Source organism: Lithobates pipiens, unplaced genomic scaffold (assembly GCF_037356315.1).
Source record: "Lithobates pipiens isolate NorthernLeopardFrog02 unplaced genomic scaffold, aLitPip1_a1.2 Scaffold_22, whole genome shotgun sequence".
NCBI classification, from domain to species: domain Eukaryota; kingdom Metazoa; phylum Chordata; class Amphibia; order Anura; family Ranidae; genus Lithobates; species Lithobates pipiens.
In genome coordinates, this window is record NW_027507784.1 from 56,644,844 (window position 1) to 56,665,389 (window position 20,546).

A 20,546-nucleotide genomic window follows, 5' to 3' on the forward strand; every position below is an offset into this window, starting at 1 on the left:
CTGTATTTCTCGCGTGATTTCGGCTGCATTAGCCGCAATGTCTCCTGGGATTACTTGGACGAGATCCCAGGAGACAGTGCGGGGTTCAGCCGGAAGTGATGCTGATCCCCGCAAGAGACCGCCCATCGCCGCAGGGGAGGAAAATCAAATACTAAGAATTACAAAAGGTAGATTAATAAAAAAAATAAAAAATGTGGCATTATCAAATGTACGGTCTAGAGGCAACAGAATAGGAAAATTTATTATTATGAGTGCAAAACCACTTTAAAAACTTCTATTTTTTTGGAATTTGTAAAAAAAAAAAAAAAAAAAAAGCGTGTTTATACTTCACAACATGCAGCCGAAGAAAAGAGTCTCTTTACCCTTTTTTCAAAGATGAAGCACATGAAGGGCAGAATTAGAACTAAAAATATATGACGATCACTTAGGGGATTAAGAATCGCTACTACATCCATCCAACCAGATATTGATGTGTTCATTTATCAAAAACAGCCTCAAATATTGCACTAGTTTTATGTTGCCTTCTTAAAAAAAAAAAAGTTTTATTTCTCAGATGGGTACATTATCCATATCAGTGATCGGTAAATTAGGATCTGCCCAAGTTTTCTGCACATCAGCTATCCTTGTTTTTAGTGTATTTTATGTGTGGCCCAAAACCATTCCTCTTCTTCCAATGTGGCCCAGGAAGGCAAAAGCCTGGGCATCCCTGATCTCCACGAACCATAACAGAATATTTAGATACACGTCCCGATCATCCTAGTGTACGCGAAGGACTTTTTCATAAAATCTACTAGATATCTCAATTTACCTACCATGCTGAATTAGGCATACGTTTGAACTTGTTTTTCTTCTTTTATCATTTGAGAAGCTCCACTTTTAATGAGATATGTATCAAAGTTGAAAGTAATTTTTAACTAATATTTGGTGTTAATTTTAGTTTTTTTAACACCTAATTATCACCCTCTTTCATTTTTGATAGAACAGACCTAGTACGTCTCTTCTGCCAACAAACTCCTTCCTTTTTTCTCCTCAGTGAAAAAAAAACGAGGGCAGCTGTCTATAAAAAAAAACAAAGCGAAGGTTTGCAGCCTTGGCTTGTAGTTGGGTTCCACCCTTTGGGAAAATAACGCTTCCTGACATTACTTTAGATTTTTCAGCCTTCAGAATTCCCAACAATGCTTTTTTTACAAGCTTAGTATAGTCAAGCGAATGAAAGTTGATCAGTGACTGGCGGCTATGGGTTGCTGCACACTAATGCTTTGCAACATATCATTAAATATAGTAGGTCACTTCAGACTTTTAGAAGTCCTATAGTTTCTCCTCTGACATGGTTGGACAGTTTGGGAGAGTACAGAGAACCTTTATATTGTTCTAGCCATGAAAGTCTTGATCGTGCTCCCTGAGCTGACACAGGTCACATGTCCTGTTGGTGTCACGGCCTAACCACAGTACTGAAGCATTGTGTGTTGTGTCACTGCTTGAACGCTATCCAAAACGCACAAGCTGCTCCCACATTTGAGCTCCAGAGCATTGCAACTTTTAATCAACCACTGGAGTAGAAAAGTCATTCAAGGCATTTTCCAATTACTGTCTATACAAAGTGCACATACAGCAAATTCTTCACAGTACAATTACCTTTACATTAGGGGTGTACAGATTCCTTAGAGAAGCAAGGGCGGCAGACAAACCATCTGTGCTGTATCCAATCCACAAGGCTTGAAGGGTACTGGATGAGATCCCACTCTTCTTACTGAGTCCCTGAAGCAATGAAACAGAACGACTGTCAGATTTACATATAATTAACTTTTTAATAAGGCAAAAAAAAAGTAATAAGCAATTAGTAGCGTATCATAGTAACCGATACCAGTATACTCAAACAATAAAAACTGAACTAGTATTGCTAATGGTAACACATCATGCAGACTAACAGAACTGAAAAGGAATTTTAGCAGAATGTTAAATTGATGACAACAAACAAGGGCATTCAGTCCGCTTTAGCACACCCCTCAATCGAAATCCTTATTAGCAGCTATGACATCTCACCAGTACCCTGAACAGAGTGATGGTTGTGGTGATGGTGGTGGTAATAACGATGATGATATAGAAAAGATGTAGCTGGATAGCCGCACTCTGAATTATTCAACTTTATTTCAAAAATGTAATTAAAATCATAGCATCTAGGCTGGTAAACAGACTAACTGCACAGCCGCTGACATGTTTCACACCGAACACGGTGCTTAGTCATAGCGGCTGTGCAGTTAGTCTGTTTACCAGCCTAGATGCTATGATTTTAATTACATTTTTGAAATAAAGTTGAATAATTCGGAGTGCGGCTATCCAGCTACATCTTTTCTACTTCAGTTCCTGTTGCAAACAGAGCCAGCACCCTGTGGGATTGTGGAGACAGCTGTTTTGGGAGAAGTCATTACCTTAGAGCGGTAATTCTTTCTAATAGTGATGATGATGGTGGTAATGATGGTCAGGTTGCCAAAGGGCAAAATCTGCCACTAAGTGGCTGACTGTGCCTGTGTAGTGACCCCAACCATGGCTCTGTTCAACGAGAGATCACAGAACTGTCAACAGATATTTTATAGGTATTTTCTTTCAGATTAGAATAAAGAATAGTGGGAGGGATTTAAAATAAGATGTCAGTACATTTATCAAACATGATTCCTTTCAGGAGTTATGCAGCATCGATCCGGTGTTTTATCTGTCCTCTGACACCCATAAGACAGAGAACCGAGCGATCAGAAAACGCTGATCTTTTGGCTCTCTGTCTTCGGTGAGCAGATTGAGTGATAGTCACCAGCTCTCTGGTCTGCCCCTTCAGTGCTCAATGGAGAGCTGGGCTGTACAGTGGGTGGGAACAGCTGGCTCAGGCTCTTGGAAGTACACTGAGAGGCTGATCCAATTGCTGGTCAAGGATCTTGACATTAAAGTCAAGATCTCTCCAGAACCTGGACCAGCTGAGTGACGTCAGCCGACAATGGGCTTTAGCCCGCTGTCAGCTGAATACGGGTCACAGAAGTGCAGAACTAAGTGGCCCTACTTCTCCATTAAGAGCAAAAACATGCAAAGTGTTTGTACATATGCTGAACATACTTCCTAATATACAAATAATGCGTTATCTGTGTATTTTTTGTATTTTCCCATTTTTTCCTTAATTACCCAGTGGTAATCTGCTAACAACCACCATATTAAGGCATTACATTAAGAAGTGAAAAACAAGGGGAGGAAAATGATATGCGTTTTATTGACATTTTCAGTTTAGTTTACTGCATGACATCTTTCCGGAGATATCATCTTACACAACCAATGAGGCAGAATTCCCATCATTGCAAATTATTTTTAGATGCTTGAAATACTTTAAAGTCTGTGTTTACTGGAATTGTGGTATTTCACTTACAAACAAATGACAGAGAAACAATCTCAGAATTCTCCACTATGTCTTACAAGTCACATTCAATGCTTTACAGGAGTGTCTGCTAAGACAATTGAGAGCTATCGGGCCCTCCCATTCCTTCTGTATTGTAATTGTACTGTCCCCCCTCTACATTGTAAAGTGCTGCACAAACTGTTGGCGCTCTATAAATCCTGTATAATGATAATATTATAGACACTGGGATTGATTTACAAAAACTAGAGAGTGCAAAATTTGGTGCAGCTGTGCATGGTGGTCAATCAGTGTAACTTTAGCTTGTTCAGTTACACTTTGACAAAAAATACTGGAAGCTATGCAAAGCAGCACCAGATTTACCAGATGGGTATGAAGCATCAACATGGAAGAAGGGGCAAAAAATGAAGACATTGCCAATGCCAACCAATCAAATTTGTGATTCCTCCCTGCGGAAGGATTGAATTTTGACAGCAGGACTCTGCTGTCACAATACACTCAGTGGCAGCCGGTTGATCAAGGAAAGTTTTCCATCACTCCTGTTTGTCAGAGGTCAAATTTTAATGTCAGGCAGGAACGGCCATCAATAGACTGAGACAAACCATTTAACACTGGCGGGGGTGCTTACAATGATTAGCTTTTATGTAAAACCTTTATTCCAAGAGAAAAGGAAAAACTGTTTGTGAGATAGAGTTTGGCTTCCATGTGTTATTTTATCTAGATCTACAGTACATCTATTACTCCCCCCTCACCTGACAATGCTGTGGTCCAAAGGTGTCTCTGTCACTCCTGCAACCAGAGTGGGGGCACTCTAATAAAAGGGGGGTGTGTTACTGGCCAGATCATCAGGTGAAAAAAAAAAAAAAAAGAGGGGAAAAAAAAGCCTGAAAAAAAAAAAATGCAACCACCACATCAAATGATTGGCAAGCTGCAATATATTCAATTTTGGGGTCTTGGGTTTAATACCGCTTTGAGCCCATCCTTTCATATATAACTGTGCTCCCAAAGCATCATTATATCTGATGGGGCCATCCAAGATACTGGGGCCAGCCAAGAGTTTCTACATGGCTTACGGCTGAAAGTAAAGGTTGTGGAAAATGCAAATCGGCAACGTATAGTCATAGCCCAGCGAAGAATCAGCAAGAAATAACAATGCTGTGCATCACAGACGGGCTGACTGTCATGGTATATCTAGTAGTAATTAGTCACATTCAAATAGACTTGTTTTGTAATGTTGTCAACATTAAATAACATGTCCAGTATAATGTAACTATTATAGTCTAGAGACAGATTTATTTACTACATGCAAATAGACTGCTCCAGAGCTTAGTAAATTAGATAAAGCTAAACATTGCAAAGAATACCCAATCATATCCAAGGAAAAAAAAAAGCTGCATTTGTGCTTGCACATGATTGGATGACAGAAGTCTGCAGAGCTTCCCTTCACGTACTAAGCTCTGGCGCAACTCCACTTGCAAAGTGCACAATCTATACCCGTGATGGCGAACCTTGGCACCCCAGATGTTTTGGAACAACATTTCCCATGATGCTCAACTACACAGCAGAGTGCATGAGCATCATGGGAACTGTAGTTCCAAAACATCTGGGGTGTCAAGGTTCGCCATCACTGGTCTATACTGCAAGCCTTTAGTAAAGGAGAAGTACAACCAAAGATTGTTCTTTCTACAGTCCTGTGACCCATTTTCAGCAGTGGGCTGAAGTCTGTTGTCGGCTGACGTCACAGAACCGATCCAGGCTCCGGAAGGATCGAGACCATATGGTTGGGATCCACCCACATGCCTGAGCCTGCCACTTCTACCCCTCCACAGCCCAGCGCTCCAGTAAGGGGGGGGGGGGGGGCAGAGCAGAGAGCTGCCGACTGACAGTCATCAGCTCTCTACTCATGGAGCTCTGAGAACCGCGGGATCTGCGGAGTTAGATCCCTCAGTTCTTAGTCTTAGGGTTCGGGGGACTGATGCTGCATCCACCTAGGTGATAAGATTATTAAATAAAAAGAAAACCTATACTTCACATTAAAATCAACCCCACTAACAGAGTCTAGGCAGATTCTATGGCTAACGTTTAAAAAAAATTCTGCATCCTACGGCTAGAATTGTAAGTGTGTTTAGAAGCCCGAGGGCACACTTGTCCTTGACCTGGTAGAGACTATACAACTAACATGGTGAAGCTCAGAGACAATACAGACCTTTATACTTTAAAATATGTTGTGTGACAAAGCGTATTTGTCCTATTAAAATATATGAAGTGTGATATTTATTGGGAGGTCCACTAACACAACTATTGCTTACTAACGTAATAACTGATTTGTGCTTCCATCACCATAGCACAAGATTATCTCAGCCTACTACTACAGGTAAGAGATTAATACACAAGCAGCATCTATTGCTTTGCCCTTGAACAAAGGCAAAGATTGAAATCAGCCACCACCGCGGATAGACATTATACACAGATCACAAAACCATTCTATCCAGACAAAAGGAGGTCTGTCAGCCAGCAGGGAGTGCCCAGCCTTCAAACCGCACCAGTGCCCAGCCCTAATTCTATGGCTGCATTCCTATACAGGTTATAATATACTCCTTAATCGAACATTATTACGGTATGTTATACTTAAACACAAGTGAAAACTGTTTATTATTGGTTGTAAAAGCTGCAAATTTCCCTGTGTTGGTTAACCAAGTGAAAATTTCCAGCATAGAGCATGGCCCAATAACCTACCCATACACACTAATACCACCTCATTTGACTCATCTACCTCATTCACAGGGCTGGCGCTACCACAAGGCAAACTAGGCAGCTGCCTAGGGTGCACCGCTGCCTAGGGCACCCAGACACTGGTGGTCCTATTTTCTTCTCTCTATAGCAAGCAACTAAGTCTCAGCATCAGCAGCCAGCTGTCAATCAGTTTGCACATAGTGTCAGAGGCGCAGCGGCGGCAGAAGGCCTGTGTGCCGAATTAATGGACACAAGCAAACATTCATTGATGAGGCTGAATTCAAAACGCGTTGGTGAGGCTGTATTCTATGGATGCTGGTGAGGCTGCATTCAATGGGTGCTTCATTAAAAAGGTGGGTATACATGGGCAGGACAAAGAAGGTGGAGTCAAGAGGGGGTGGTAAAATTAGGTTTTGCCTAGGGTGTCAAAAATCCTTGCACCAGCCCTGCTCGTTTAGGTAGTTTACTGTTAAGGAAATTGTAAAATCTATATATAGTTATATTCTATTTTGTATGTTTGCCTATGCATGTGATCACAAGCCTGATGAAGGGGTCCTGCGTGACTCCGAAACACTGCACTGTTCTTGTGATGTGATGTGATCATGCAATAAACAATCCGTTTGGACGCTACTTTGTTGATCCATGGTGTGCTGACAAATATCTCCTTTGTGACTTTCCGAACCAGTTTCCAGCTGGTTGTTGCTGCAGCACTGAAATGTTTGAGAGCTTATCCAGGAACACGTGCAATGGGAATATGGACTAGTGCAGGTAAGCTTAGACCCCTTTCACACTGGTGTACTTTTACAGCGCTTTTCCAGGGTGAAAAAAAAAGCATGAAAATTATTCCCCATTAAATCCTATGTAACTGTTCAGACTGCGGGTGCGCTGTGCTTTAAAAGTCCTGTCTGTTGCATCTTTGGTGCAGTTTTTTTAAGAAGTGCACCAAAGAGTCACCTTTAATTGTAAGTCAATAGGAACTCATCAAAAGTGCATCAGTGTGAAAGGGCCCTTATAAATAGGTTTACTTGCAAGTACTGTGAAAAGCTTTTAAAAGCACACTCTTTAGAAGATATTCACAGCAGCTGCAGCCGGTGATGTCATTGGAACATGAGCAGTAGCCTTGAATTCAGGGCACACTGAGTGCTATGTGATGAAAGGATTGGATAACCTTATCCGCAGTTGAGTTGCATCTTGATATAGTGCGGTCCTTTACCCTGCAGGGTCCCGATGCGCTTTCAAAACACATACTAGGGCCAATTTTTGTAGACAGGATCTGATTAACCTACCAGCATGTGTTTGGAGTGTGGGAGGAAACCGGAGTACCTGGGGGAAACCCAAGCAGGCACAGGGAGAACATGCAAACTCCAGGCACATGGTGTCATGGTCGGGATTTGAACCAGCGTCTCTAATGCTGCTAGGTGAGAGTGCTAATCACTACACCACTGTGCTGCCTGCCATTTGACCATTATGGTCCATTTGAGAGACTGATTTTTCTGGACTATATTTTTTAGAAGTGTCTTTCAGTATTTTCAATATCACTGTAGCACAACGCACCTTTATTTTGTACCTTCTCCTTAGAAACATCTAAAAAAGCTAAGAATACTTTTTTTTTTTTTTCATTTTTAATTTGTTAGGTTTTCTCTGTGAATGAGAACATAGCGTGGTTTCCTGAAAAATAGAAATACCCTATAAACCCATATTGTTCAAAACATTTCACGCTGCAAATGGCAACAGTACCTTAAATATGTGAGCTTTTAAGATGTGGTGACCCAATTCCATGGTCTGCTGCCGATTTAATTTTCCTTCTTGTCGAGAAAACATGAATGATAATAGGGCATGTCCGCTTCTGAAAACAAAAAGGACAGAAAACTTTAATATATTAGAATGTAAAAAAAAAACAACACATTGCTAAACATGGTATGAAAGGAACACTGCCCTATTTAAGAGAAAATTTGAAAACATACTATTTTTTTTTTTTTTTTAGGTATTACTATAGTAACCTTTCTGACATTTCACATTTTTACAAACTTGCCCTATCATCTTTTGTTAAGAGATAAACTACAGAGATTTACAGACGATACACTAGAGGGCACCCTCGGCGGCCTAGTGCAATTACTAGCCCTTTTCCCAATAGTTGCTGTGATAGGATATCAACCTTACACTTGCTACTGACAAAAAACTGCTTGCGATTTAAAAAAAAAAAAGCAAACCCCATTCCAGAGCACCCATATAAAAAGGGACAGAGTGATGAGAAATTATGAACAGTCTCCTAAATTTCCCCAAAATTTTCTGTGCTCCACAGCCAATAACTTTTTTGCTAGAACATTTCTTAGAATGCACAAACATTATATAGATTTTTTTTTTAAAGCAGTGGCCCCAGAGAATAAATTGGTGGGTGGTGCAATTTTTTATGTCGCACAATATTGCACAGCGGTTTTTCAAACACAATTTCTTTTTATTTTTTTATTTTTTTTAAATACACTTTTGTGAATTTGACTGCAAAAAAAAAAATACAATACATAACCCAATTTTCTGGTAAACTATAAAAGATGATGTAAACAGATACCAAACATGTCACACTTTAAAATTGTGCACGTCCGTACAATGGTGATATTCATTTATTTTTTAAATAACCAACACGTAATACCTCCACTGTGCAGCTTGTTTTGCACAGAGTGGCCCCGAACCTGGTCTTCTGTGGTCCCTCAGCAGCTGTCTTGGCTCCCCCCCCCCCCCCCGCAAGAACTTCTCACGTTCATGCGAGCTCCCTCGCATGGTGAGGAGTGCTTGCGGGCGAGCTCCCGTAATACAGCCAGAAGGCATGGACGCTCACTGTATCACTCGGCCCCGTGGCGTGCTGCGTCATTGGATGTGATTGACATCCATCCACTCCAGCCAATCAGCGGCCAGGCTGATCGGCAAAGAGGATTCGGGGGCCGAGCGCGAGACTTTCGAGGGGTCAGGTAAGTAAAACGGGGGGGGCTGGGGCGGCACTGTCGGGTGTTTTTTCACCTTAATGCATGGAATGCATTAAGGTTAATTTTTTTTTTACCTTTACAACCCATTTAAAAGCCTTTACAGGTTACCTTACCTTACTTTAGATTTACACAGGAGGCCTGGTGCTAGAATTACTGCTCATGGCGATACCTCATATGTGTGGGAGGATCGATGTTTCCACACATGCAGGACTGACGTGTGTGTTCGCCTTTGCACATGAGCATTGGGGGGGGGGGGGGGGGGGCAAAGGCAGTTTTTTTTGTTAATCATTTATAACTTTTTATTTCTACACTGTTGAGCAAATTTTTTTTTTGGATCACTTATTTTAAAAACATTCCTTGTCACAGCAATAGGCAGCGACAGGTTCTCTTTATGGAGAGACCCCAGATCTCTCCTCCACCCTTAAAAGCATTTGATCACACCAAGATCGGTGTGATCAAATGCTTTTCATTTTTAAAAATGGTGCTGTTTACATCTGGGTAAACAGGACGTGATGTAAGGTCATTGCTTCCGGGTTACCATAACAGAGTCGAACAAAGCCGATCTTGGTCTTTGCCCGTCTCTATGATCAGCCGGCACTTCGATTGGGTTTTGCTGTTACAAGAGAACCAACCGGCGGCTCTAAAAAAAACGGTACTGGGATGATGCCTGCTGCAGGTATTCTCCTGGTATAACCACTTGAAGTCCAGCGACGTACCGGTACGTCGTTGGTCAAGTGGTTACACAGGAAGATGTTTCTATTGCAACAAATGTTAAAAAGTCCCAAAATTCAACACAAAAAGTCGCACGATACATAAACTTTTTCTAAAAAAAAAAAAGATATTATCGATATTTGATGCGATGGAGTTGTGCACTATTGCACCAAAATTATAATAGCGCAAGACAGTCAAGCGCCAGGCATCTGCACCTAATGAAAAAAGAAAGGAAATCTGCGCTACAGTGAATAACCAAATAGATGTGATGCAGCAATTCTAATACATACCAAAAATGCTATATACGTGTAAAAGGAAAAAAGAAGGAAGAACTGCGCAATCCCTAATATTTCTTATTAGGATATAAAACCACCCCACAATGAAAGAGAGTGCTTGATCTGACTTGAAAAATCAAAAATCAAATCTATTAACTGAATATGACATATGAAATTACCTACGACATATGAAAATAACATACGTTATCACCCGTTAGTGTGAACCTAGAAATATTGACATATAATGCTGAGTCTATGTGTGCCAAGTGTTCAAAAAGAAGCAAATAAAATTGAATAAAGCAAAAATATGATATAAATGAATATGAATGAATATAACAATAATGTAAAGTCCTTGTGAATTCAGCTGAAAAACACCCCGTGTCCAAGGGAATAAGTCCAATTTAAGACCCTTTGTTGACGTGAAGCAAATTGAGGTGCACCTCCACCAAACAGATAACAATGGCCCCTTACCAGATGCCCCAGTAAGGAGCACTTTATCGTAAATCAGTTCAGGAAATACGTCAGTCTTGAACCATCCAAGAGGAGCACTTTATCGTAAATCAGGTCAGGAAATACGTCAGTCTTGAACCATCCGAGACAGGGAAAAAAACCTTTTGGAGCAGGACTCAAGTATATTCCGATGGAAAATCAAAAGGCCCACCTCTAATGGGATAATCATTTAGCCACACATAGACTGGTGGCTGGGGCAGAGCCACATAAAAAACAGTGGAGGTTTAGTAATAGATTTGATTTTTGATTTTTCAAGTCAGATCAAGCACTCTCTTTCATTGTGGGGTGGTTTTATATCCTAATAAGAAATATTAGGGATTGCGCAGTTCTTCCTTCTTTTTTCTATCTGCACCTAATGAGCTACAGTATATATGTGCTGCAAAATAATAGTTATATGTAGCACACAATCAGATGTGCATTCCTCTATAACCTCTAATAAATTCTATGTACTGTGACACAATGGTAGAGGAATGGTGGATAGTTTTAGGCAACATGTTTAATCATGCTATATTTATTACTGTTTAAGCCGACGTTAAAATGCTGCATGTTAATATGTTTTCACGTATATTCACTGTACCTTAATAAAATATACCGCACACTTCCTTTATTTCCCTTAGGAGTACTAAAACAGTTACAAATTGAAATTTAGTTTAACTTTATGGATTTGAATACCAGCTGCCAAATTTTACCTTCCAGCACTCTCCTTCTTGGATATCCCTGACTAGTCCTGCTACCGGCAAATCCATCCTACAGTAAACGGCACTATCACGCCGGGTGATGACACGGAAGCTTCCTAAGGGCCTTCAGAGGCCGTATGAAAGCTCATTCATAAGGATTTCCTAAATGAGCTCAAAACAGCTGTAATAGGAAACATCTTAAGGACTGGAGGGAGCAGAAGCTAGTAAGAGATTGTGTACATGGGTATTTATTTGCATCAGGATAGCTCTTCTCCCCATACTAGTCCATAGGGATGCATGTGCAGCTTCATATGCAGCTTAAAAGAGCGCAAGCAGACCAGAGAGAGAACTGCGTTGTCAAAATAAAAGGAACTGCAATGTGTTAACCCTTATAATGTGCGGGAACTGCAGTGCAGCATGACACAGAAGCGTGATACGGCCCAAAGTCACTGATCTGGGCTCCTGCAGACTCCTGACTTTTTTCTGACTTATCTGATCTGCATTCTTGTTTAGTGACCAGTGTTAATTTTAGTCGACTAAAACTAATTTGAAGTCAAAATTAACACTGGTCTGTAGTGCATGTTCATACCTCAATACCATATTGAATTTTTAACTCCAGCAGGTCAGTTACCAGATCTAGTAGCTCGCCCCATTTTGTGTCAGTTTGCCCCATGTTGGCATTGTGTCTGCAGTAGCATTTGCTTTTGCAGAGTAGGATTAGCCATAGAGAGATTACTTTGCCGCAGTCGGCCAGCTTAAACTTGTATTGCAATATATGTGAACTAAAACTCCCCGTTTGGGATTGCAAAGTTTGCTAGAATGGGTATATAGCATTATAAATTTTGGATAAACCCTCTGCACAATGCTATATACCAGTGATGGTAAACCTTTGCATCTCAGATGTTTTAGAACTACATTTCCAATGATGCTCATACACCCTGCAGTGTGGGTAAACATCATGGGGAATGTAGTTCCAAAACACCTGGGGTGCCAAGGTTCACCATCACTGGTATATAGCATTGTGCAGAGGGTTTATCCAAAATTTCCAATGTACCAGTATGTCGCCCCACCTGATCGCAGTAAAAATAATGTGGATGGGCATCAAACTGTTTAGGGCTGGATGCCTCCAAGTAGGTCAAGTTTTTAGGATTTACCTTAAAGTGGTTGTATACTCTTTTTTTCCACTTTTACCTACAGGAAAGCCTATAATAAGGCTTACCTGTAGGTAAAAAAAAACATCTCCTACACCTGTATGGTTTAAGAGATATTCCCCCCGGTATGCGACGCTGACTGCAGCGGCGCATGCGCACAAGGGGGATTCTCGGCTGAAAATCCGGCAGTGGCCGACCGCCCCGGGATGAAATCTCCCGCGCGCATGCACGGGAGTGACGATATCGCGGCTCCGGCCACTCACAGCGCCGGAGCCGCGATACTCGGAAGAAACGCCGAGGGAGCATGTCAGCTCCCTCGTCGTGGATCGGGCCAGATGTCGGGGCCTCGTTCTAAGGTAAGTATTTCATAATGAGCTAGTATGCGGTGCATACTAGCTCATTATGCCTTTTGCTTTGCAGGTGGTAAAAAAATAAAAAATAAAAACAAAAACATTAGCGGGTTTACTACCGCTTTAATATTCTATAAGTACTTTACTGGCTGCAGTGAATCAATAATGAACACAGCTGTTCCTATTGAGAAAAATTCCTGGACATACAAGGGGAGTTGAAGATAAGGAACACTGATTTAGTGGAAAGCTCTCTGTAGCATAGCAAATTTAAATGTTTTTTTTCAATTATCTTCCACTTTAAAGAAGTATCCCCAAAGTCTAAAAATTTTGTTGAATCTCTCATGGGACCGATTGTTCTACTTTAATAAGAATTCTCATGGTTTACCACAACTCACCCTATAAATTAAGCCCATGGGCAAGATTTCTAGTTTCCTATGTAAAAAAAGTAACCGAGAAAATTCTGTGTACAAATCGTTACATGCAGTTTTCTCTTACCGCGGTTCACACAGGAACTGCGTACTCTCTCCATCGGCTCTCCATACTAGCCATTCCCTGAAAGACGGATGGCAGAACATACGTGTCTTATCCCTTCTTTTTATCAAAAAGGATGAGAGAAGTTCCATCCGCTGCTGGAAGTCTTTCCAGTTCTGCTCCGGATAAACACAACCTGAGTTGATGGCCTGGAAAATCTGCTCATCTGTCATGGGGTGTAAAGAGGCCAGAGCCAAGTTCAGAATAGGAAGTGCTTTCTCAAAGGCGGAATTGGTCATGAACTTCATATTGCACTGGAGCAAATACAGCTCTGACACGGAAACCGGCACCACTTTGTAACTGGAGCTCTTGATGACTAGGTGGCCTTTTTCAAAAAGATCCAACGTGAGCTTCAGGTAGAGATAGGAGCCCTGGCTTCGTGTCACCAGGTGGTCCGTCAGTTTACCCATGCTGCTGGCATCTGTTTTGCCATTTATAGAGATATTGTTTGCAATTTCCTGGCTAGTGCTGTTTCTGTATTGTATATAAGCGCTCAGGTCATTGTAGATTTCTTTGTTCTCTGGGAAATCATCTAAGGAAATCTTGGATAAGGGCAGTGAAGTTGTTATTTCCTGGAATTAAAAAAAGAAAAAAAAAAAAAAAAAAAAAGATTTGTTAAAAGCATACATTTGTTAAAGGCATTATTAACCTCAAAAAATTTTATCACTTAAAGGGACCATGTCACCAACTTAGAGCGGATCTTCGTCCCATCCATCTAGGTCTCCATGCTTTACTTTCTTAAGAAATGACTGACAAACTGGCCTCATTCACACCTGTGAGTTTTAGGAACGCGCAAAAAAATGCACCAAAATGTGCATATTGCCCAATTCTTTAGCTCGTGCCCCAAACGCAGCTAGCAGATGTGTGTTGGGGGTTGTACACCAAAAAAATTTTCTCCCTAAAATAATAAAAACAGGTTTGTACTTACCCGCTCTGTGCAATTATATTGCACAGAGTGGCCCGTTTTCTCCTCTTCTGGGTCCCCTGCTGGCGCTCTCCTCTATTGCCTCCATAGCAGGCTGGCGGCTGTGGGTGCACTTGCATGGGAGTGAGAGTTCATTGACACACACGGCGCCACTTGGACCTGCCCCCCCGCTCTAACCTCAATGGTTTTGACTAACAGCAGTGGGAGCCAATGGTTCCCAACGTTGTCAGAGCCTCCAGTGAGACCAGAAAGAGAGAAGAGCTGCAACATTTAGGTATAGTGATGTATCAAGAATGAACTCGGGCAAGTGTTTAAGGGGAGGGGGGCTCGGGGGAGCCGATACTGAAAGGTAAAAAACCTTTTGCCTTTAGAACGACTTTAAGTTTAAGGTATTACTAAACCCAGGACCCTGCATTCACTTTATCTGGTCTCCCACAGTACACAGAGCATGGAAATGTAAATATTTTAGTAAATATAAACGGCTAAATAACTTTTCTCATCTGCAGTATATAGCAGTCTTGTCTGGTTAAAGCTTGTAGGAGGAGTATTCATTCTCCTCTGACTGGCTGTATGACCCCTGACCCTCTGTCTGGACAGTGCTGATTGGCGCTGTGCTGATCACATGCACTTTCCCAAGAAAAATAAAAATCTAACAATACACACCAAACTGAACATGTGCAGCTTGTACCCTAGGCTCTGTTCTATCAGAAGATGGGTTGGGGAGTGTGGAACAAGGAGAGGATTAGAGAAGACAGGATCAAACAGCCTTTTTACACAATGCAGAAGATGAACCGCTTAGGTTCCAGTGTGAGTATAACAAGCATGCTTTACTGCATATACAGACTGATTTTTACTGTTGTGAGCTTAGTAACACTTTAAGGGCAAGAAGGTATGGAAGGACACTATATTAAAGTGTATATAAACCCCAGCAATAAATTACTCTTAGGCCCCTTTCACACTGGGACGGGAGCGGTGTCAGCGGTAAATCGGCGCTATGTTTAGTGCCGCTTTACCGTCGTTTTAGCAGCGGTAAAACCGCTTTGCCGGCGGTATTGCTGCGCTGCTTCATTGATTTCAATGGGTAGGAGTGGATTAGGAGCGGTGAATACCCCGCTCCAAAGATGCAGCTAGCAGGACCTTTTTTACCATCCTGCCAGCGCACCGCTCCAGTGTGAAAGGGGCCTTATTTGTTCCCTTTTGGTCTGCTAAATATACCATTGAAAGTGTTTTGTTATAGCTGTTCGATACGCGTTTCCCAATCGATCAGAAATTAGATGCGCAAAGCTGACAACACGTACCCAGGAGTTCAGAGCACTGTTGTCATGCCAAAGCATCCTATATTTCTGGCACATCAACAGTTATTTTCTGTACTTGTAGTGTGTTTAAAGGGATACAACATGGATACATGTGCATGGAAGCTACCTTGGGGAGAAGCATCCAATCTAAATTACTCAATATTGAGACAAGATCAATAAACAAAATAAATCAAAAAATGGAGAACAGAGTACAAGGAAAGCGTGAACATGGATTTGGAGATGACCAGCGAATAGCTGCACAGTGTGGTGATCTCTTATTTTATCTTTACAAGCACCTTAAAAGGAATAAAAATAGCAGGGCAAAGGGAATTGATTTACTAAAACTGGAGTGTGCAAAATCTGGTGCATAGAAACCAATCATCTTCCAGGTTTTTTTGTCAAAGCTTAATTGAACAAGCTGAAGTTAAAAGCGGATTGGCCACCATGCACATCTGCACCAGATTTTGCACTCTCCAGTTTTAGTAAATCAACCCCAAGGTTTATATACCACCCTTCACCAGATTCCCCCCGCCCCCCCCCCCCCCCACCACAATGTAGTCAATACAACATTAGTCATTCATGGATTGCCTAAATTTATCCTTTATGCTTATATTTAGAAATGGTACCCTAAAACAACACAGGGTTCAGGCTCCTAAAAATGGGTTAAAATGATTGAAGGCAATTTATGCTTTGCAGCTACAGAAGAACTGCAGAGCCCAGCATGTGCAGGAGATGCCAGTAAAGCAGCTGATCAGCAGCTGCAGAGCCGCAGGTAGATGAAACTTTGGCTCTCAAGCCCGGCAGATGGTAAGCTGCTTTCTATACATGAAAAATTAATCTGCTGAACATCAGGCGTGTGACAAAACCACATCATTTTGCCCGCTTGCCTCTCCAGAACGCCTGACACTTTTCCATTCCCTCAAATTGCATTTAGTAAATTGCCTGGCAGACAAACACGAGCAAGTAATGTAATCGCCAGGATCAACAACGACTTAGAGGTATTTTGGCAAGTGAAGTGGGATTACCAGAAAGACCATAATAACGGCGGCTTAGAGAGAAAAACTGACACACCGAAGTACCGGAGAGATTGTTCTGGCAAGGTAATTATTTCATTGGAAATACCTTGCGGTGATGTCTGCCTGCTTGGGAAGGATTCAGGGGGTTTCTAGGGATAGGAGCCCAGCAGTTCTGAAAATAAGCGAGGTGGGAACATTACAAATTCCCTCTCATATGCTAATAATTGTGTTACCACGTGGAGGGGGATATGGTTTAAGGGTGCACTCAATTAAAATGGAAATTTAAAGTGACAAACGGGATCTTCATGCTCCAAAAAGAAGCCATACACATCCACTACTTAAAACGGATCTTTACCCATTCCACTGACTTGGCTTCTCTGCAATCTGCCCACCACCCTCCAATATTAGGTTCTTTTTCTCTTTCTAGTTCCTTTTTAAACTACGTTTTCAGCAGCTCCCCCATTCTCTGCCATTCACAAATGAAGCCAGTGCCCCAGGCACCTCCTCCTGGGATATGTGACGTCACCCCCTTCACTAATAGAGGAGGGGGCGGGCCTAGCTTCGCACCATCCGTAGGCTACGTCAGAACCCGGAAAAGCCGGTGCAGGCTACCGATGACGTCACAGGTGAACATGGCAGCACGACAACCGTTGATTCTGTGTGGGTGAGTATCTCAAGTGTGGCCAGCTCAGCATCGGGTAAGCTGGGGAGCAAAAAACAATTATGGGTGGTGGTGGGGGGTTAGCGAAATTCCTCTGTAATGGCTCTCAAATCTATTTTCGTGACATAATTGTTTACCGTGTTTTTCTGCCTCCTTGCAACATCTTCCACAAGTCCTATCAACCCTCGTCCTTTTACCCACTCACCAACTGTGGTCCTGGGCACTGCTTCATTCACACTACAAATCCCATAGTCCACCTCGGGAGCGTGCAAGACAGAGTGCCTACATTCCTACATACAGCGGGACCATGGAGAACAAATGTAGCCACCCTCTAACAAGAAGTCGGATCACAGCAGAAATTTTTTTTTTGCAGATTTGAAGGTGGATGAGTGCAACAGAAGGTACTTTTCTGAGTTAAAAATACAGACTTAAATAGAATATATTTTAAACCTGACTTCAGTGCTATTTTAAGCCTAGAAATATATAGATAGGGAATACCGCCTTGTAGGCAGAAGTTATATAGCATCAGCCCACCCTACGCCCCTTTACAGTATTCAGGCAAAACCCATCTTGTAACCTCGCATGTTAAGCAACAGAGAGATTCCCAGATGCATTATCTGTATCTTGCTTTCCATCAATTAGAGCAAGCCTGACAAAACAAATGACCGAGTTTCTTTCAGTCAGAAACCACAATCTAACTTGCCCTGGAAGTTTAAATCTAATTGGAGATAAAGAGAGAGAAGAATTTCAACAGCACACATTTCAGGAAGCAGATACGGCCACACCACGTAGGGAGCTCTTGAAATTTGGCTGCAGTGAAATGCATAGAAAGTAGCAACAGCAGCAGTATTTGCTGGATAGAAGATGTTGTTCTCTGATCAGTTTCACTGTTAAATACACTGTTTTCTGGAGCTCCCTTTACTACTATGCAGTGAATAGCCTGAACAGAATGAGGTCAGACCCCCCACGCACCACAGCCACTCAGAACAAAGTCCTCCTAGCAGAAACCGGTATTTTGGGATTTTCAGGCCATAGAAGTGGTAAAGACTTGTACAGGTAGTGTTGGGCTTTTTTTTATGCTCAGCCTTCTGTATACCTGTGGCAGTAAGGAACATGCTTCAGAATCACCAGATTACCAAAAAAATTGAATGCAGGGCACTAGGTATTGCTTCTTGGAAGAAGAACTGAAAGACTAAAGGTGGTTGGATGAGCTCTTTGTAGGCATCTCAATTCTGAATTTAGTTACTCTTAAGGGGTTGTACACCCTGTACAACCACTTTTACCAACAGATAAGCCTATATTAAAGGCTTACCTGTAGGTGCTTGAAATATTTCCTAAAGCGCCACGGTTTAGGAGATATTTACTAAAAACCCGAGCGCCAATGACATTGGCACACGCGCCCTTTAGAAAGAGCACATTGTGCCATTTCTAATAGCGGTCATGCCGTGACTGGCTGCTCCCATGCGCATGTGCGGGAGTGACGTCACGCCACTCCAGCCAGTCACAGAGCCGGAGTTCATGGCCCCCGAAAGAAAGAGGGACGAAGATGGAGGCTCCCTGCAAGTGGGGACAGTGGAGATAACGCAGGCTTCGGTTTCAGGTAAGTGACACATAATGGGCTACTATGTGATGCACAGTAGCCCATTATGCTTTACCTTTGCAGGGAAATAAAGAGGAAGTAAACCCCCCCCACCTCGGGTTTACTTTCTCTTTAAGGGGTTTAATTTGTATTGAAAAATTAGGTAACAGTATATGACAATTTTTGATGAACATTCTAGTGATTAGAGTTCTTTAATAACGACATGTTATAAAAGACACTTTTCAGTTTCTCCAAGAAGTTGGCTAAAAAAAAAAAAAATATATAAAAAAAAATGATCACATCAGTAACAACATGTACACACATGCTGCAGATTACTGGCACTGCCCTAAAAATACATAACCTCTTTCCGACCTCAATCACTGGTTTTAATGGTGGAGTAGTTCTAAAGTAAAAGAAAATGAACAACAGGTGTAGAGTCTCCATACCTGAAAATTAGTCCGCACTGTCACTATGAGCTTCATCCATAATGGGAATGAGGAAAGGATTTTACTGATAAATGTGGCAATGGTCTCACCATAGTCAGGCTTATGAAATTCCGCCTCATTCAAGCCGTCTACCAAAATGATGAATTCTTCTTCGGGGATCTTCCTTTCTGTGAAATGAAAGCTTTTTATTAAATCGGGACATCAAATTATCACAAGAGGCGCCCTCTCAAGATCATTTATTACAAATGTAATCTTTATTATTAAAGAACAATTCAGAACAGGCAATACTTTTGCAATTCATATTTTGTGACACTTAGCCCATGGAGATGAAGTGTTTTTCAATTTAAAGCAGAGCTTTAACAATTCTGATCTGAACAGGGATTGAATGCTTATTGGACTACTTAGACTGAACATAAAACAGACATCATGTGCCTAGTTCAGGACAGATGAGGCTATACAGAGGGAGATACGATATTAAAGCTTCAGTTAAAAAAATAAAAATAATAAAAAACATGTTTCTACTTTCTTGCTCTGTGCAATGGTTTTGTACAGAGCAACCCTGATCCTACTCTTCTGGGGTCCCCTGTTGGCGCTCCTGGATTTTCCTCTTCAGATACTTTCTATGGGGGTACTTGTGCAGGCTTGCTCCCAAGCAGCCCTGTCTGCATCTATAGACACAGACAGGGCAGCTTGGGCCCACTCCCTCCTCACGGGATTTGATTGGCAGCGGCGAGAGCCCATGGCTTCCGCTGCCATCAATCTGCCCTGAGAGGAGGGAGACAGCGGAGAGAGCGCTGCAGCTCTTGAGCACAGCACTGGATCGAGATTGGGCTCAGGTAATCAAAAGGTGTCGCTAAATCCTGCAGTACAGAAGGTTTGGCACCTTTCGGGGAGAGGGAACTTTTTTTTTTTTTTTTTTTTTTTTTTACAGGTACCCTGTCCCCACTTGCGGCGAATTACGTCAGCAGCTCAATCCCCCTCCGCCCCTTCTGCTGGGCCAGTGAGAGAGTGCAGTGCGCATGCGCAGTAGGGACAGACTAAAAAGAAAGACTACACTGCTGGCTTCCCTTACACGCAATGGCGGCAGCAGCACTCGAACAGCCGATGGAAACATCAGCTGCATTGCCTAGAGTTAAAAGTCAGCAGCTACAGTATGTAGCTGCTGACTTAATTTTTAAAGGGGCGGGCGGACCTCTATACTTCTGTGTAAAAGATAAACTCACCAAAAAGGAATAGCAAAAGATGTGTGTTACATAAAAATTTTACTTTCCCGAAAAATATGCAGGAATTTTCTGAAATGTGTATTTATTTACT

The 20,546-nt window shown here is 41.9% G+C and overlaps 1 protein-coding gene across 5 annotated transcripts in view; it reads right to left on the minus strand.

Moving 5' to 3' along the window:
* Nucleotides 1–20,546, minus strand: part of TANC1 (tetratricopeptide repeat, ankyrin repeat and coiled-coil containing 1) — a 329,903-nt gene that overhangs the window by 73,048 nt on the left and 236,309 nt on the right. For all 5 annotated transcript variants that reach the window (XM_077447640.1, XM_077447638.1, XM_077447637.1 and 2 more), the window contains 4 exons: nt 19,233–19,399; nt 13,275–13,882; nt 7,865–7,973; nt 1,636–1,758 (listed from right to left, as the gene is read on the minus strand). In XM_077447640.1, the coding sequence (XP_077303766.1) occupies nt 1,636–1,758; nt 7,865–7,973; nt 13,275–13,882; nt 19,233–19,399 (1,007 nt within the window). The remainder of the gene's footprint in view (nt 1–1,635; nt 1,759–7,864; nt 7,974–13,274; nt 13,883–19,232; nt 19,400–20,546) is intronic.